The sequence below is a fragment of the Ruditapes philippinarum genome, unplaced genomic scaffold, assembly GCF_026571515.1.
Source record: "Ruditapes philippinarum isolate M1 unplaced genomic scaffold, ASM2657151v2 ctg5809_1_1_1_1, whole genome shotgun sequence".
NCBI classification, from domain to species: Eukaryota; Metazoa; Mollusca; class Bivalvia; order Venerida; family Veneridae; genus Ruditapes; species Ruditapes philippinarum.
The window spans coordinates 21002-40433 of NW_026857730.1; the positions used below are offsets into that span (position 1 = coordinate 21002).

Consider the following 19432-nt stretch of genomic DNA (forward strand, 5'->3'; position numbering starts at 1 on the left):
ATCTTTGCATCTATTTCTGACTTCCAAACTATATGTAAGAAAATTAAAAATCAAGCATTGTTTAAATTGTCAAGAAATCATATGTTTTACTGATAGTTAATTAGGCATTTTTTGAAATTGTTATCGATCAGTTATTTTGTTTAGAGGAATTGGACATATTCTGGTATATACTCAATCTTTATGAATATGGCCCAAATTGATATATTTCAGGTGCTGTCTTGGTAAGGTTGCTGCAATTCTTTATTTTTGGAGCAAATAATGATTATTCTTTATTTCACCAATGGATGTCATGTATCGTTGAGCATTTGTTACTCTCAAAATACAGGTTAAAAAGTTGAAAATCAGGCATTTGAGCCAACAATTAAGGAAAATTGAATACATTTTTTGAAAAATGTAAATGTATAACTGACTTTAATCGCACTTCTGGTTACTTATAATTTGAGTTATATTCTAAATGATATGGCCTAAATTGATTTATTTGAGGTATTATTTTTGATAGGTTGGGGTAAATTTATTTTGCTGCTATTTCTATTTTTATGGGAATAATTGTAAATTTCTTTTTTGTCAACGAATGTCATATATTTTTGAATAATGCAGAGCAACTTGTTTAGTGCTTATGTTAAAGATTTAAAACATTCGGACTTGTGTACCATTTCTCTTTGAACTTTAAAATTGATCATTGTCCATTTACCTCTTAGACATACATTTTCAGGTTCCCAAAGTTATAATGGAAATTGACTTTAGTAGTGGACTTCGACAAATTAGACGTTATATACAGAGAATAGTAATTTTGTTTTTGCAAACACATGACTTGATTTTAACTGTTCAAATGTGGTTTTATGTATTTACAATAAGAGATTTTCCCCTTAGTTTTCTTACTACAGTTATCTATTTCATATATTTTTTCCAAATAAATCACACTACCATTTTGAAATAAACACTTTGAAAACATTATATTTTAGTCATTCCTTTATAGACACTTTGCCAGATTATGTTTAAACAATGTGATAAACAGTGTAAGACAAATTTACTTTATGCAAACATGAATGTGAGTTTATTTGTGCATACATGAATGTGAGTTTATTTTACTCAGGTGCAAACGGTTAAGAGCGCAATTATTGATTTACCTTACCTTATATATTCACTAAAAGTTGACATTTTGATAGAATGAATATATTTAAAACATAATATATTGAAGCAACATGATCTATATACTCAAAGTTACAACTACATATGCATAAATAAAAGCATGCAAAATATATGACAGTATTAATAGTTAAATGTAAAGCATAAAAAGAGCCTTTTTCATCTTGTGCATGTACTGTTGTGTTTTCTTCGTATAGAAGACCAGCATTTAAGTAAACGTTGATTCCAAGTTCAAACACCTAGGTGTTGTATGATATCTGATTGCAACCATTCACTGCAAGAGGAGGATGGATAATATGAGAAACCTGTGGTGAATAAGATAATGGCTAAGATTTTAAAGTATATTTATAGATAGAGGGGCACCGCTTGAAACAGTCAGCACAGCAGTTGATTTTATTTTCATATTTTATCACCACACAAATAACTTGCTACCTGATTTAATTTGCTTTGTTGTAAAGTTGAATAAGTTTCGCCCATTGTTTTTCTCATTTACGGCACACTCATTCTTCTAATTGGGCACCATACATCAGTTAACATGATCCACCGCTATACGATCACAACGGCTAATGTTGAATTCTGCTGAACGGTAGCTTGCAATTTCAAGTACCGTTTATGAATCCAGCATGAAAAGATTTGACAAATACATGAATATACGACCTATGACACCTATAATTCTATATCATTTAGAGGGACTCCATGGTACTCCTTATAAATATTTTTTTCGTATTTTTATTGTTGAAGTGACATTTTCATTATCGAACTGTCCGTCCGAGTATCATGTTTTTGATTGATTTATAAAAGACAAAATGTCGTTAAATAGGGGGAACAGAATCACTAAAGAACGCATAAAACGAGAAAATTGAAATTTTTACAGGCTCGTTTGGATTCAGCATATTCATGGACAGTACTGGAAAGTGCAACCTACTATCCACGCCTCCTAGCACCGGCTTTTAAAATATGTATGTACTCGGACGTACGTCCTTCGATGAATAGTTTTCTTTCATTATATATGTATAAAATGTATATAATAATCTATTAATATGTTATTCAAATGTCACATTATTTCATGTATGTAAGTATGTATGTATCTATGTATCGATGAATTGTAAATGTTCAAGTTAAACAAATAAATTTTCTGTTCTGTTCTTTTCTTTTTGACTTGTTGGTCTTTGTTTGTTTTCTTGGAAACTACTAGTGCAATGCCTAGAGCAACGATATTTGACCTGAAGCATCACCTTGTGGTCCTGTACAGTAATATATATCATGAATGCCCCTGGGGTATAAATTGGCCCCGCCACTGTGGTAACTGAGTTTATAAAGGCTTATATAGGAAATTATATTTAAATTTCCTTTTGTAAAACTGCATTGCCAAGAGATTAGATCAAGGCATTTGCATTGCAATATAGACAGACCTAAAAAAAGTAATAAAAGTCACGACGCTTGGGTCAAAAACGGCCGGGTCCTAAGGATACTTAGTTTTTACATACTTAAATGACCAAGATTGGTCCCGCCTCTAAGGCTACTTAGTTTCCGTTGACTAATAGAGGAAAGCACTTAAAATACAGAGAATTATAATCCTAAAAGAAAATCCACAAGGAAGGGTAGCATTCAAAGAACGCATCCCCAAAATAACCTTAAAACACAGCAAGGACCCTAACAAGACACCAAACATAAAGTTTATGTTAAGTGTGTTTGGTTCAGAGGGATATCATTTGTTTTTATTAGTCATATATCTTTTTATAAGAAAGAGAAACTTATTTGAGGATTGTTACAGACAATAAATTAGTGTTGACAGATGTGTAAATATTCAAATAACGCCTTGGAAATTGGAAACATGGAATTGTTGAAAGGCTTTCTTACGAATGCTGGGTTGTTTACTTATCCTTCGGGCTGATGACTGCCGTTGCTTTTCAAGTTTTCATATAGCATTAGGCATATATTGCTCGTAGTATGCTTAAATATGCCCAAATGTCATCAAGAGCAGTTTCGTATGCGGAAGGAATTGTACTTTTCCAACTGTAAAAACGAAACAAAAAATTTAGAGTCGATATTAATTTTGTTATTGGTAATTTGAATGAATTGGAGTATGCTTTCTTAGTTTTATTCCTTTTGAATTTCAAATTATTTATCAAGTTTATCTATGCGTTTCTCTAAACAGTCCTGACAATGTCAGAGTTGACATCAAAAATAAAATTGAGGTACCACATGGGGAAAAACTTAAAAAAGAGTTTAATCAAAAGTATAAAATAATATTTTGATAATTTTCACTGTGATAATATCAGATATACTTTTCACAGGCAATCGATAATCCACTGAAAAGCATAAAATAAACTTTTTTAGAAGATTTTGTAAATTTTTATTTCATAATACCCTGTGAATTTTTTGATAAACAAAGTGAGAAACATTAAGACATATTTTATCTGTATGAAATCTGTACTAACGCTGTTATAGGTAAGATTTTATTATTTTTATGGCACAAACTATTCCCAATTTACGAAACATTGGTGAAATCATTAAAGTATAAATAGAGCAATGTTTGACAGTATATACCGGTGGATAAAAGAGCTTATTAAAATTACTATTTACAAATCTTAAGTTCTGTTAGAACTTGTTTTATTATACTGATAAAATTGCACAGTTAAAGGTACATCTTTTTTTATTATATTGGTGAAATTGCACGATTTAATCGTGTGATTACAAATTATAGCTGGTTTTAACCTTTTTTAAATCATTTCTTTACAGAACAAAAGCAGCAAGGGAGCACTAATAAAATCTGTTTCATGACATGTTATTTGCCACATTGGATTTTTGTGGGGTTTTATGTGGTCTGCGTTCAATAACATCGGTTTTTTTTTTTTTTTTTTTTTTTTTTTTTTTTTGTATAAGTTAACATAATTCATTAAATGATTATCAGGATATCAGGAAGATTAAAGCAACTTTTCTGAACCATTTGTCATATATTGGAATACAAGTAAACTTACTCGAAGGAATTACGTACGAGATCATACAGTTTCAGTCGGTGCTAGGAGGCGTGGATAGTAGCTTGCACTTTCCAGTACTGTCCATGAACAGGCTCAATCCAAACGAGCCTGCAACATTTTCAATTTTATTTTCTTGTTTTGTGCGTTCTTTAGTGATTCTGTTTCATCTACATTTTACGATACTTTATCTTTTATAAATTAATGAGAAACATGATACACGGACGAACAGTTCTCACTTCAACAAACTTCGTCATAACAAATACGAAAAAGCAATAATTATATTTAAATGGAGTTCTATGGAGTCCCTCTAAATGATATAGAAATATATGTGTCATAGGTCGTATAATCATGTATTTGTCAAATCTTTTAAAGCGTTGGTAACCTATATTTGTTATCAAAAAGTTAGTTTAGAATAAACCTCTTGTGAACAGTTTGTATTGAAGGAGACGACCATGCAATATTTGATCCTATTCTGTAATGTATAAATGTTTTATTACTTCAATTTTTCATTGACAGAATATTGTTTTAATACTATAGCTGTGACAGTATTGTCCGTGCTTTATTAAATGCTTACTTTTCTTAAACATGACTTGAATGCCGTTTTTTTTTTTTTTTTTTTTGGCGTTCTTTAGGGATTTTTTTTTCTTTTTTTATGGTCACATTAGTGTTATTTGTGTCAAATGGCGGCCGCAAAAAGGCAGCCGTACATATAATCAAAGATGTTATGTCTTCCATAAAGAACGTTCAGCACGACATTATTGTTATTTGTGCATGTGTGCGGTACTTTTAGTTCCTCAAATGTTATTTTTTCCTAGTGTGTCCAGTATTCCTACTACTGGAACACTATATAATCACCATAAGGATATGGACATGCTTTTAATAATTTGTCTTTTGACGCCTTTAATGTGATATGCAGGCTTCATAATCACTAATCCCCTTTCGAAATTACATTTTGTTTAGTTTCGTCCATTGTTTTTTCGTAAAGGGAGGGCACCAGCATTCTACGTTAGTCGCTTGTGTATGGAATGGCACTATTGTGTCATATTGAAGGGTCGGTCCATAACGACCGTTTTATGATCACAACCGTGTATGTATCCAAATTCAACATGTCACCATTTTTCATATTCAAATGTTGATTTCTCCTTTAGTCGGTAATTTGCACTTTCTAGTGCCGTCCCTGAACAGGCTCAATCAAACCGATCTAGCAACATTTTCAACTTACTTTAAGGATTCTGATTTTTCTATTTTGAAGAAAAGTATCTGCGGAGCGTTCTTGAATAATCCGTTTTAATGTTACTAAGAATATAGAAAAATATTATTGCACGTCAATCAGTGTTGATATATAGGCCCTAGTGTGATATATATTAATATGCGACCATTATTCAATTTAATAAGAACCATTAAATGAGTAATGAAAACTGTTGATCTTGGTTTGTCTGTAGGGTGTTGTTGTTCCTGTTGCTGTTGTTGTTGCTGCTGCTGCTGTTGTTGTTGAACAAGATAGCATATATTCCGTTATTCTTCTCAAGCGCAAACTCATAACACACAACAAAGAGATCTTTCATTCCTCTAACATCTAACATCTTAATTTAGTAAAGTTTGCAAATTTTCTAGACAAAATAGAGAAATACAGACTCCCTAAAGAATGCCCAAAAATGCAAGACTGAAAATATTTCATGCTGGATTTATGAACGGTACTGGAAATTGTAAGCTACCGTCCCCTAGCACCGACTTGAGCAGAATTAAACATTTACGAATAAAAAGGGTGAAATGTTTAACTTTGTCATCTGCCGATGTGTTCGTATGGCGGTGAAACGTGTAAGTAAACTGATGTATGGTGCGCAATTAAAAGAATGAGTGTGCCCTAAATGAGAAAACAATGGGCGAAAAAACTTTACAACAAACCAGATTAAACGAGGTTGCAAGTTATATGTGTGGTGATAATAAATATCTATAAAATATAGAAATAAGATCAACTGCTGTGCTGCCTATTTCAAGCGGTGCCACTCTGTCTATAAATATACAATATTTTCTAATTCTGCTTTCAGGGTTATACAGTTTGTCGGCACTAGTTGGTGTGCAGGGAGCCGGGAATTCTTGTGAAGATATTGATCCAGTAGCATGCTCTAGCATGGCCAAACAAAATGTAAACTTGTGTGCGGAACCCGTACTTTCACAGTCAGCTTGTCCAAAGTTTTGTGGCAAATGTCGTAAGAAAAAAAGCTTTGATTACTAATTATAAGTGCAGGATAAAATAAATATATTTGTGTGTCATTGTGAATGGAAAATAATATAATAAGCAGTTTGTGCTTTATACAATGTTTTATTGTTTGAAAGCGATTTCTGAAAAAAAAGGTATTTGTTTTCGGTTTTTCAACTTTTCGCCCTGGCACATAATCAAATCATCTTTATTTATGTACTACTGTGTTCACAAATAACTGTTACATACAAATAATATATATTTATATACGGCTGTATACACAAATGTATGTACAAAAAAACATCTATATTTACGTATGATTATGTCTATGCTACTGTATGCACAAATATCTGGTATATATACATTTTTTTTTACATACGACTGTATTCGCAATTATAAGGTTAATACAAATCATTATTATATACTTATAAATGAAATATTGAGAACTTTTGAAGAAATAAAATGCGTCTTTTCATTTTCCGTATTTTTACAGTAAAATAGAGGTACACATTTTCCGTACTTTCACTGGTGTCTTTCTGGACTACTTTCTTCTAAATTAAGCCAATACAAAAAATAAAAGGGAGAGTTTTTCAAACTGTAATGTCAAAAGGAGAAAAATGCATATAATAAAAAGAAAAATCATGTTTTTCTGTTTTTTTTCTGTAATTCTATAATTACATGTATACAAAAACATGAATATCCTCTTATTATTGTTTTACACTGGCTCTTGTTGCTGGATTGTGTGTGGGTTGCGTTCATTGAACGCTGCCTTTCCTTATCATATTACACACTACTACTGTTTTCATGATATTTACTTACTATATTAGGGAGCTTAAAATAAAGTTATAATTTCATGAAATTACGCTTGGCGATAAGAAAAAAGAAAAAGTGTTACGAGAAACAAGTCATGAAAACATTTATATTGAAGAAATTTCTGTTTTTATAGCAACGACCTGCTACAACTGCAAAATAACTACTACCGACGTGAGCTCGTGTAATACAGTCACGTGTGACAAGAACACGGTAATTCAAGTGGCACATTATTTTGTTTAATTTTGAACATCATCTCTGAAGTATTGATTTTTGCACATTGACCGTCTCAAAGCTGTTTGTGTGGTTTCCAACGATGTATGTCTTTATTGTTGTTAATTGTGGAGACTCATTTCGTATGCCCTAGTTTATCTATCGCCAATAGTAAGTCTCCTTTTCCCCAATTTTTACAGTTACCAATTATTGAAATTGTGCAAAATCACCCAAATGGAAATGTAATAGAAAGAGGTCAGGTTAACCTTGATTTTGAATTATCTGCCCTTAATTCTTTTTTTTTAATTCAAAGCTGTAAAAAGGTCGGATACGTCTTTCTTAAACTGGTCTGTTGGACGAGTCTGCGTGTAAGAGGCTTATAAAACCAGAATTGTTCTCAATATTAATTAATAATAACCTTTTTTCAAACAATCATTTTTGACAGAACTATGTAACAATATGGATTTTGAATCTTGAGATATCAAACATGACACATAGGCTAAAAGGAGTACGATAAAGTTTGGTATAGATTAAATACATTTTAAGATGAAAACGAGGCTATATGAAAAACAATATGCTTTTTATATAGATTTTTTACTCTGGAAATGAAAATGAGAACAATTGATTGTTTGGATTATGATTTATACTGTAATAACATGTGGTGCAAAAGTTGAAAAATCATGGGTTATCATTTTCAATGAGCAAAATAAGAGCTTCTAACAAACAATATGTATTTTGAAGAACAAGGCTATTTGAAGTATTGTTCTAATGTGTTGATTTTTCAAGATGTGTTTGGTAGAAATGAGGAAAATGACAAGAACTGGACAAATTAAATACAGTCTTGGGTGTGCAACAGAACATGTAAGTTTGTTGTTTTTTCTTTACTTTTAGTAATTGATATTCTTTGAAATAGAAAGAAATGTTAAACTGATATATCAAAAGAAATGGATTGACGTAAGATATATCAAAAGAAATGGATTGACGTAAAAACAAACGCCAGTTACAATGGTAATTTTGCAACTATACGAAAAAGAAACATTTTTTCTACCTTTTAATCTAGATTATACTTAAAGTGAATATACTAACAATTATGCAAGAATTGTTATTTTCGACTACTTAAAACAAGTGGAGATATAGTTTTCATGTTTTTCTCTTATTTTTATTTCATTACAAATACCCTAACATCCTGTTGTTATTGAAATGGTATTTTCCATGGATTGCTTCCGTAAAAAGTCGAAAGTTTCTGAATAAAATGTAGCTTATGTTTTTGTTCTTGTTGTTGTTAGGTAGTTCTGCCATTCTCATTCTAACAGTTTTGTGATAATGGTGTGAAAAGGGAGTTAGATTCAAGATCTCTGACGATTGACTGTTGTGATAAAGATTTGTGTAACGTTCCTTTAACCACGACTTTAGCATCAACAAAACAAACAACCACAGCTCCAACATCGACTGCCACAACAACAACAGCTCAAACAACAGCTAAAGCAACTGCTGCGCCAACAGGTATATCGGAACAACTTAAGTTACAATTACGAACATAAGAGAAAATGAACAACCAAAATAAAGAGATACTAACAATTATCTATCTATTCTTTTAGAACGTATGTTTTTGAAGTTCGAATAAAAAACTATAATCTTTGACTGTTATAGTGATAAAATTTGCGTAAAATTATTCAGCTTTTAAACTTCAATAAAAGGGCAGGCAAAATCGGATTTTGACTTACTAGTCAGTTTTTCTCTTAAGCATTTCTTAACTTGTCCGTATAACATCTTTATAGTAAATTCTTGAAAAAACAATTATTGTCCATACCAGCTGTGGATTACGGACAATTGATTTTGCTGCCCCTGAAGAAGTGTTGTTTACCTTTATATACTATGTTATGTTTACAGTTTTTCAATGTAATAGAATGTGTCTTTTACAGTTACATACTATGTTTACGTGAAATTTTGGAATACCCAGAAAATAACATTAATTGGAGGAACCAAAACAGTTGCTTACTTGTTATCGATATATAAAGGTAATAAATAAGCTTACCAATAATTAAAGTAATAAATAAAAGTATGTGGGAAAACATATACAAAATCCGAATTATTCTATTTTAGCCAATCCGTGCATAAATCGCCCGTGCCACAATGGTATCTGTTTGAGTTCAAACGGAGCATTTTTCTGTAGGTGCAATAGTGGCTATACTGGACATCTATGTGACGTTGGTAAGTTATTACGTAAGAATTATGTACTATATGGTGAGAAAAAAATGCTTCTTTTTATTGTCAACAGAATTTCATTGTAAAAGAATCTGCGATATCAATTCATTTTGTTCGTTTACAACACTATCAGAGGGATTCTTTTAACGTCTTATCTGTGATATACAGGCTTCATAACCTCTGATCCCCTTTCAAAATTCCATTTTATTTAGTTCCGCCCTTTGTTTTATCGTTTAGGGCACACGTATTTGTTCACTTTGGGATCATATGCCGCTTTTCATGGAATGGCACTTACGTGTCACATTGAACCGCCATATGAACACATCTGCTGATTTTCAAAATTGTACCAGTTCATGTTAAATGTTGAATGTTGCTTAAGCCGGTTCTAGGGGGGCGTGGACGGTAACTTGTACTTTCCAGAAAGTACAGTCCATGAACGGGCTCAATCAAACCGAGCCTGCAACATTTTCAATTTTGCCGTGTTGAGATTTCTTTAAGGATTCTTATGTTCTCTATTCTTTAATTATACCTATGACATTTCTTGAATTCATGTATATTAAGATAAAGCAGATGTAAAAAGGTGTAAGATCTTGTATCAATGTCAAATTTTCAATTGTCTATTTTAATTTCAAATTTGTGTATTAAATTTTTATTGTAAAATATTTTCAACATATGCCTTATTTTTTATTCCGCTTTGTTTTCGGTAGCTCGATAACATTTAGCAATATTCGTCAATTTCCTTAACTTACATAAATAAATCATACATAAGGTTAATTTTAGTTAAGTACAGTGTAATGTAGAGTTTAGTTTAGTTAAGTTTAATTTAGTTTAGTTAATATATGCTAGACTAATATATGCTAATCAAATCTACGGTTTAATGGACTGTGTTCCCTTGCTCGTCTTTGGATACACCAATACAGATAAGTTAAAAACATTGATGATTGAATATTGATACAAACAATGATGTAGGATTGCGAAACTATTGTACTAGTTTAACAAGTTCAATATGTTGTTTTGTTTTAATACTGCACCATATGTTTTTCTTTCAGCTCTTAACTCTTGTTATAATAACACTTGTGTACATGGCACCTGCACACCGTATGGAGTACACTTCTTTTGTCGTTGCCAACAAGGATGGGCCGGTACAACTTGCAATTCACGTAAGAATACATGTATATAGCAGTTTATAATATTTTAGACGACATCACAGTATAAAGTTGTTTGTTATTATTAGCTGGAATTTGAAGAAAAGTGGGACTATTTTATTCACCTGGCGCTGGTGTCAGCGTCCGTGTAACACTTTGATTAAGTTTTACGTGCGTCGTCTAGTACAATTTCATGTCTCAGTAATGACTTAGTTCCTTTTTATTTCGCACACTTATTTAGAATAAGAGTAGAAGGTCACTTTCCGAAGCCAGTAACTTGACAGAATTATTACCCTTTGTTAACTTAGAAACTTATTTGTTACATTTTCCGTTAATGAAGGTAGTTACACTCAACTTCTAGTAAAATACATGTATATGTCTTTGTGACGATAAGTAGAAATCACTTTTTAAGCCCTACAGCCCTTAAATTATTACCCTTTGTAAACTCGGAAATTCCTGGTTAGTTTTGCAAACAATATCAATTTCAAAATTTCTGAATCATCACTATCCAAGGTACATTTTGTATATTACTTTAACGTGAATATTGACTGAATAATGACTTCTGTAAACTATAAGATTTCTTGGTCTTGGTAAAAGTGTTAATAATTTTCTTGAAAAGGATTTGCGATTCAACATCTTTAAATATTAATTACACTTAATTTGAACTAAATGAATGTCTTTGGGACCATAATTGAAGATTATTCCCCGAGATCCATGACCGGCTTAACTTTTGTTATGGTCATTAGGACTTTTATATGTTTCTACATGATCAATTTGGTGTTTTATTTATTTAACCTTTTGTAACCATAACAACTGTTAGAATTTCACTTCGCGAGGATTCATTTTATTTTCACTGTCTTGTGTATAGGAACATTGTGGGGCTATGAGTGAGGTTTGGTGCACCATTAACCGGTTTTTAACTCCCCATCAGTACTTTTGCTGCTGACCGTTCCAAGACAGGCGGCGCCCCTCTTTGTTCCTCAGATGTATGTCTATGTTGTTTCATACTGTTTTGATGACACTTTTGTTTGTTCCCGTGTTGTTTTTTCGTCTATGGTTAATATCTTCCCCTTTTGCCCCTAGTCTTATTTCTTTAATCTCCCTTCTCCGGGTCTCCTGTCCCTTTCCCCTGTGCCCTTTTATTTTGTGGGTTTATTATTCAATCTTGTATTTGTTTTCTTTGAATTTCTTATAAGTTACAAATTATTACCTTTTATTTAATCAATTATTTGTTTTCTTTGAATTCCTTATCAGTTTCAAATTATTTATATTTTTAGGGATTAACCTGTCCGTGCTTTTGTTATGGGTCCGTCTGGATTCATTGCCACTGGTTCTTGTTGCTGGGTCGTGTGGGGGTTGCGTTCATTGAACGCCACCTTTCCTTGTTGACCTTGTTTATCATATTTTTAACTGGTTGAGATAGACCATAAATCAACCATTGATTTTGAATGAAAACAAATACAGGCAAAGAGAACATTCACAAAATTCTTTGATCAATATTCAATACTCAGAAATATGTCATACATTTCAAATGAAATCTTTCTTTTTGTTTATTTCTTCATACTATCAAGCACTGACATTAGTCAAGCGCACTGTCTACTATTCCAGCTTTGGTATTGACAGACAACTTAATTTGTTTTACATGAATGGGAGTGGCGGAGGAAGGTAGTCTAGTACTGGTGTAACTCTCCAGGAACGATGGTTAGGAAACTACCCGCCTATATGACTGAAATCCTGTTGGGAATAGGCGTAAAATAATGAAACAAACAAACAAACAAACAAACATGAATGGGATTATATAGATTTTTTTATATATTTTAAGGAGTATCGCCAGTTACCTACATTCTTAAGATTGTTGATCAAAAGGTTCCTACCTTGAAAAATAATAATGTTTTCCATTTGATATACAAACAGAACTGTAACTGGAGGAGTGGGGCTTTTCATTTCAAGCGGTATAGCAAACCCTTTTTATACATCTTTCAAATTATCACAATATAAAATCTTTCAAAATGTTCTTCTAATAAAAATAAATCTCAGAATCTCTCCAAATACATCTACGACTTTGTAAGTTTTGATAAAGTATGTATTTTGAAAACCATAATTTTAGTTCAGTTATATCTTTCTTTCAAGGGGGCCATTGTGTTTCAAATCCTTGTGTACATGGATTCTGTATGAACAATTTCCAGCCGTATAAATGTATTTGTTCAACAGGATATATGGGGAATCGCTGTGATAGAGGTAGGTTTTTATTTCGGTCCCTGCTTAATTAGGGTGCATATTAAATATTGCTTTAGCCGGTGCTAGGGGGTATAACAGATGTTGCAACATTTATTATTACCAACGAATATGCCTTTATAATACAAAGTATTTTACAAGACACTTGAATCGGTAATATTGAAGATTGAATACCGCTTAAGCCGGTTCTTGAGGGGTTTAAGATTTTGCACCTTTTCATTTTTTTTCATAGTCAGACTCAATGTGCAATTTTATTATAAAATTGTTGTTCCAGATTTTAACGTAACCTTTTTTATTTCATTTGATTGTTCTTGTTTAATCTTTCCTTTCCCATATAGCTTTACTTTTCTGCCATATAAATTAGAAGATTCTATAAAGAAGATTATAATACATTTTATGCCCAGAAATATTCCATAGAAGCATACTATGATGTCGGTTTGTTTGTCCGTGTATATGTCCGTCTGCCCATCTGTAGACAACAAGTACGCACATCCTGCTATCATTATCGTATCATTAACTTGAGAAATAGAGAAACTAAAGAACGCCTGAAACGTCAAAATTGAAAATGTTTCAGGTTCGGTTTAAATGAGTCTGTTCATGGACGGTACTTGAACGTGCAAGTTACCTCTACGCCCCATAGCCACAGTTTAAGCACTTTTCAACATTAATCATGAAGTAAGTCTAGGTATATTTGGTGTGGTAGGAACATTGCCGATGGCCTGAAAAGAATCCCGATAGATTTTGAAGTCATTAGGTAAAAAGTCAAAGTCACAGTGCTACTTTGTGCCAACTAATTATCAGATTATTAATCTAAGAAGGAATAATCTTAGGTTGTAAAATTTATACATGCATGCCAATGGCCGATGGATGATCCTTTTTATCCTTAAGTCACAAGGTTGGACATCAAGGTCATAGTGACACTAATCTAAGTCAAACCAAAATTTTAGAAGGAATAAGCTATGGTTTATGAATCTTTGTAAAGAAACTGCTTATGACAAAAATATTACCCCAATTGAGTTTCAGGTCGTTAGATAAAGGTCAATGTCACAATGAGACTGTCTTTTATCTCTGCCTGCTGAAACAAAATATGTCAAAATTTGTTCATCGAGGTTGGAACATTTTCATTTTTCCGGGGCCGTATAAGTGTCCTATGGACATAATCTAGCTAAACATGTGTTGACTTACTCGCTATCTGATCTTATCAAATTAGATGTGGTTCTTGGCAAATCAGTTACCACTTCAACCTGTTAAATACATTTTTTTGAAAATAATTATTTTAATATCCTAATTTTCTTTACAGCAAACCATTGTACTTCTAATCCCTGTGTACATGGACACTGCACGAATAACTTGGTGACTTTTAAGTGTAGTTGTTCAGTCGGATATGTGGGAACTCACTGTGAGAAATGTACGTTGTACCCTACATTTTTCACTTTGTCTATAGACGTAACTTCTTTCTATATTTGTAGTCAAATTCAGGACATTTTTGTCCAGTAAGAGCAAGCTATTAAATATCGCCAATTTGGAAAAATTAAATTCTGTCTCTGTCTTGTTTTCATTTGGTATTTTACCTTAAATCACGTGACTAAGATTGTATTTTCATTTTCTTCTGGCCACTACATATATATCACATTAATTGCAAAGACATTTTTATATCCTCTGCATACAACATTGCCCCCAAAGCATTTCTTGTGACATTCCATCACTAACTACTTGACATTATTTTTCACTGTCTTTAAAGATCCTGTAATATAATTTTTTATGGTTTTATATCATAAATATAACGCTCAAATGAAAATTTATCAAAACAATGTATTATAAGTTCCAAAAAACATTATTTGTAAAGATATTACCGAATTTACATTTTCATGCTAATAAAGGGGGAGTAATAAGAAATTTTTTCTGTAAAGTTTGAGACAAATTATTCAATAAGAAATGAATGCATATATTTAAATGATTACATATAATGTTGACAAATATTTGCAGTACATTTTTTACATATTCTTCGATGTTTGAAAATTGTTTTAGAAGCATAACTATATACATATATAAAATGTGGTAACAATCTTAAATACAACATACAAGATCTTTAATTATTTCATTTTTAGTTTGTAGCCGCGACATTCTTGTCAGGATCGACCTATTGCTTTTAAATCATCAATCTACAATACAATTCCTGCAAAACTTAATCAATAAAATGCAGATAGGATCTAACGGTGTGCTGATGGAGTTTACAGTCTTTGCGCAATCCAGTGTGTACAATAGATGGGGACTTAATTCGTATGTGTGCTTATAGTATTTATGCCGTTTATTTAGTTATTTTCATTAATTAGAATAATGTTTTGTAAGGTGAAAAGGTATATAATTTAGTCAAATATTACCTTGTTTTACTCCTTATTGGGCACATTTGTAACATTCACATATATGAAAAAAAACCTTTTACATCCGCTTTTGAACGACATTTGTAACATGTATAATGATATGACTATGTCTTACCCTTGTTTTGGCAACATTTATAATATGTTTATAAAAAAAAATGACTTATCCAGTTTTTGGACAACAATTAATAAATGCACATGAACATATAATTCATATATTATTAGTTTTTGGAACAATTATAGCAACGTTTGTTTAATATATTTTAAAGGTACACCACTAAAAGTAATCTTATATCCGCAATCGGTAACCAGTACCATCTGTTTAAGGCTCCAAGTCCGGACATATATGCACCAGTTTATAGCCTATACATGCAAGGAACCCGGGGGATTGGTGAACGTATTAACGTCCCGGATGTAGCTTTAATCATCACTGGTCCTTTTGGAATTAGCAACTATAATGTCAAATCTATGGCGGATAGAACAAATGATTATATACCTATAACTACCATTGGAGTTGGCAATGTCAACACACAGATGCTTGGATCTATCGCCAAAAACAGTGCCCATGCTTTGACTGTCGGAAAGGAATCCGACCTAGTTGACAATGCTTTTGTTGACAAAGTTTTGAACCTTCTTTGTTCATAATAATTGTAAATACATTTTAAGCAAAAAAAAAATGTATGAATAGAATGTAAAGTTTTGAAAATTAAAAATAAAATAGGATGAAACGGAATAAAGCGATATATAAAACAGCTTCAGTTGAGTCTTACTTAAATCAGCTATAAAAACTTCATAAATGTTGGCATATTTTACCTCTTTTTAATTTCATTTGGATAAAAAAACACTAATACAATTCCTTTACTAATTAATGCTCCGCGCCATTTGTATTTACTCTTTTTTGTCCCTTCGATTTACGGCTAAAAATAAATTCGGAATCAAGAACTCCTTTCGATTTCTATTATGTAAAGTCATAGATTGGTTTCCCCTTCGGTGATTCGCAGCATGTCATATTAATGAATGAAAACTGGAACACCTTGTACATTAATTCGAAAGCTATAAATAGCAATATGACTTTATCATTGTGAAAGTTCGAAAATATATTTATAGAAGTAGTTTAAGTCTTAACGAAATGGTCATTCGTGTCGCCCTATGATAATAAATATGACAATGGAGAATTTTGCAGGAAGAGAAATGCAAACATATTCACAATAAATTGCGCTCTTTATCGATAAAAAATAAGAAGGTCATTTTTTACGAATAGTTATATCACAATATTATGATTTTGAAAGTGTCTTTTCCGTAGGTTCTTTCCGGTATATAGCTCCTTTTTTACGGCCCTGATTGCTCTTCTGACATTTTTACTGGGAATATTTAAATCTACCCTTATTTCTCGAAATTTTTCTGTAGGAAGTTGATTCTATTTTGTTTGAAGGCAATCGGTTTTATGGTGGTTTTGAGTGGAATGTTGTTTTTTTTGCCGAATACTGTGACATATTAACAACAGAAACGTTCGTGAGGTGTTATGTTTTTTAGGAATATAAACACAGAGGGTTTTGAAGCAATACAACAAAATGGTATATTTATCTCTCAATAAATCAATTAATAATAGCTCTTTATGTATCGCCAATGTTCATGAGCTTTTATATCTTTGACTGGCACGAACATGATGTTAGTGAATTTCCTCATACCGGTCTAAAATTCAGGTAACAGTTATTAATAATGTATCACCATATAACGTGTATAACAAACAAAAATTTCTCAATTTGGTCTTTTTATTCTACTTTCAGTATTAACCTGGGACTTGAAATCTTAAATCCCAGGTATTAAAAGAAACCTTTTTTTTAATTTGACATGAAAAATTATGTATGTAATATTACTATATTAGTCCCTTTTGTTACTATTTGTATATTTGTAACATTTATAATAATGAATGATAAAACAGTCTTTGTTAATTTTGACTATTGTTTTGTATGTTCAAAAGAAAAAACATTCAATATTCTAATCTCTAGCAAAACACCAAAGTTTATGATGAACAATGTCTTTTGTCCTACCATTTATCTACGATATACAATTCTGGTAAAATCCTATTAACCACTGAACACTTTATAAGAATATCTAGTCATCAGATGTCTACTAGTTCATCGTCATTTGCTGCATTTCTTGCTTGAACGCCCTTTGATGCTTTGCATCAATGCTCTTCTTGTTATATCATGATAAACCATTTGTCTCGAAACATGCTTAGGACATTTTGAGAAGTATAGTCCAAGAAAGTTTTTTTTTTGGCTGATTTACATATGGATTTTTATATTTCTTATTGCTCCTCGCCTGTGGGCGCGGAGCTATTTGTGTTAACTATTTTTTTTGTCCATTGGCCCAGATTTTATCAATTAGTCCCTTCGATTTACAGCTAAAAATAAATTCGGATTTAATAACTCCTTTCGATTATTATATTGGTTCCTCCTTCGGTGATTCGCAGCGTTTCATATTAATGAATGAGAACCGGAAAGCAGTTCTTCTGTACATGAATTTGAAAGCTATAAATAGCTATAAATGTTCTGATTTTTGACACTTAGGTTATAAATTTCTTATTTCCCTTTTTAAGTAGTACATGAAATTATAATTTGTTACATTTTGAATTACATTTACACATAGCATATCAAGTATACTATTTGTGATTGAATTTGTCAATATAAAGAAGATTTCAGGCAAAAGACTTTAATAATTTTGCTTTTGATAATTATTCTTAATTTATATTTATGTAACTAAATGTTTAATAATAACATGTTGATATATTGGTTGTTTTGAAATAATTATAACTTTAGTACATAAAGTTACATTTCATTGTTATTATTGGCTGCTCGCCCATATGGTCTCTTTCCGGTGGCGAGGGTAAACAAACACAAACACACACATTATTAGTGGTAATGCACGGACACTTTGTGCTTCAAAATTAACTCTTTAAGGTTGACATGTCCGTGGTCCATACTGACAGCTAAAGCTGCATTTTATGACCGTACGGACGGATGGAACCTCATTATGCATAGACTATAAATAGATAGATCGCATCATTGGTAACATATGAGGTGTATTGTTTATAGTCCCCTACCCGTTTACCGGAGGGGACTTTAAGTTTCCCTCCGTCAGTCAACAATACTGAATATCGCGATAACGCAAAAGGTAATGAAAATATTTTTATGAAACTTGATATATGGATAGATGGCAGTATGGAGATTATGCACGTCTTTTTCTATTTTCCCTGTGTTGAAAATTCTGATTTCTATGGCAACAAATAGACTGATCAAAGTGCTGCAGCACTGAATGCGACGGACATGCAACCGGAGAGACATTAAGACTTTTTTGAGAAAAAAACAACAAAAGGTATAACAGAGAAAATGTGTTCCATACAAGTTCGAGATTTATGTGTTCCAATCTGATATTATTCAGATTTTCTACTTTCAAGCAGAACAAGTCCAAATTTTTAGATAAAGAATGAAATTTATGCCTTAAAAACTCTGATTAAACTTGTAAATCAGTGTCCTTATCGATTTATTCCAAGAAATGATATGTAAATAGAAAAAAAAACTGTCAACGAAATATTTCTAAAATATAACTGTGCAAATAAACTTCAAGAATAATACATAATACATGTGAGAAAGTTAATTAGAATTGCTTCGTGTGATATCATAGTGAGCATATAGACAATAAAATATAAGTCATTTATATTTTTATTTCTCTTGGATATGTCTCATTAAACATATTTTTGGTTAAAATCATCAGCAATTAATGGTGTATTTTTTTAGAATTTATTTTTCATTTACAAGAGGCCAGAGCACATCGTTTTAATTTTAATTTAAATGTCACTTAAGCACTACAGTGTTTAGTTGTCCCTTTCAATTTTACACTAAATTCCATTTTCAACTTGTTTGCTTCTTACAATAGAATTTCTTAAAGTATTTCATGTAAACAAAGTAAGTATCCGCTGGTTTATTACATGTATAATGTGTACTCCGAAAGTCAGCACATGTGATGCAGAATCTATTTTTAGAATAGTGTTGTCATAGCAGGTTAACTCATATCGTGACCTAGAAAATTATGTAAACAAAACACAAGAATCGGAAG

At 31.7% G+C, this 19432-nt stretch overlaps 1 protein-coding gene across 1 annotated transcript; it reads left to right on the forward strand.

Moving 5' to 3' along the window:
* The first annotated feature begins 5538 nt into the window (after positions 1–5538).
* LOC132750736 (neurogenic locus notch homolog protein 1-like) lies at positions 5539–16040 on the forward strand. Its single transcript, XM_060740771.1, has 11 exons — positions 5539–5557; positions 6176–6337; positions 7274–7350; positions 8137–8211; positions 8664–8853; positions 9454–9561; positions 10605–10715; positions 12831–12938; positions 14236–14343; positions 15044–15215; positions 15583–16040. The coding sequence occupies exons 1-11, from the start codon at positions 5539–5541 to the stop codon at positions 15956–15958; spliced, it is 1506 nt and encodes a 501-aa protein (XP_060596754.1). The 3' UTR covers positions 15959–16040.
* Positions 16041–19432: the final 3392 nt, after the last annotated feature.

Excerpts from the sequence above, each read along its gene's own strand:
- LOC132750736 (XM_060740771.1), top strand. Across the intron at positions 9,562-10,604 it reads TGGACATCTATGTGACGTTG|CTCTTAACTCTTGTTATAAT; the intron begins GTAAGTTATTAC and ends TTTTTCTTTCAG. Across the intron at positions 15,216-15,582 it reads AATAGATGGGGACTTAATTC|GTACACCACTAAAAGTAATC; the intron begins GTATGTGTGCTT and ends TATATTTTAAAG.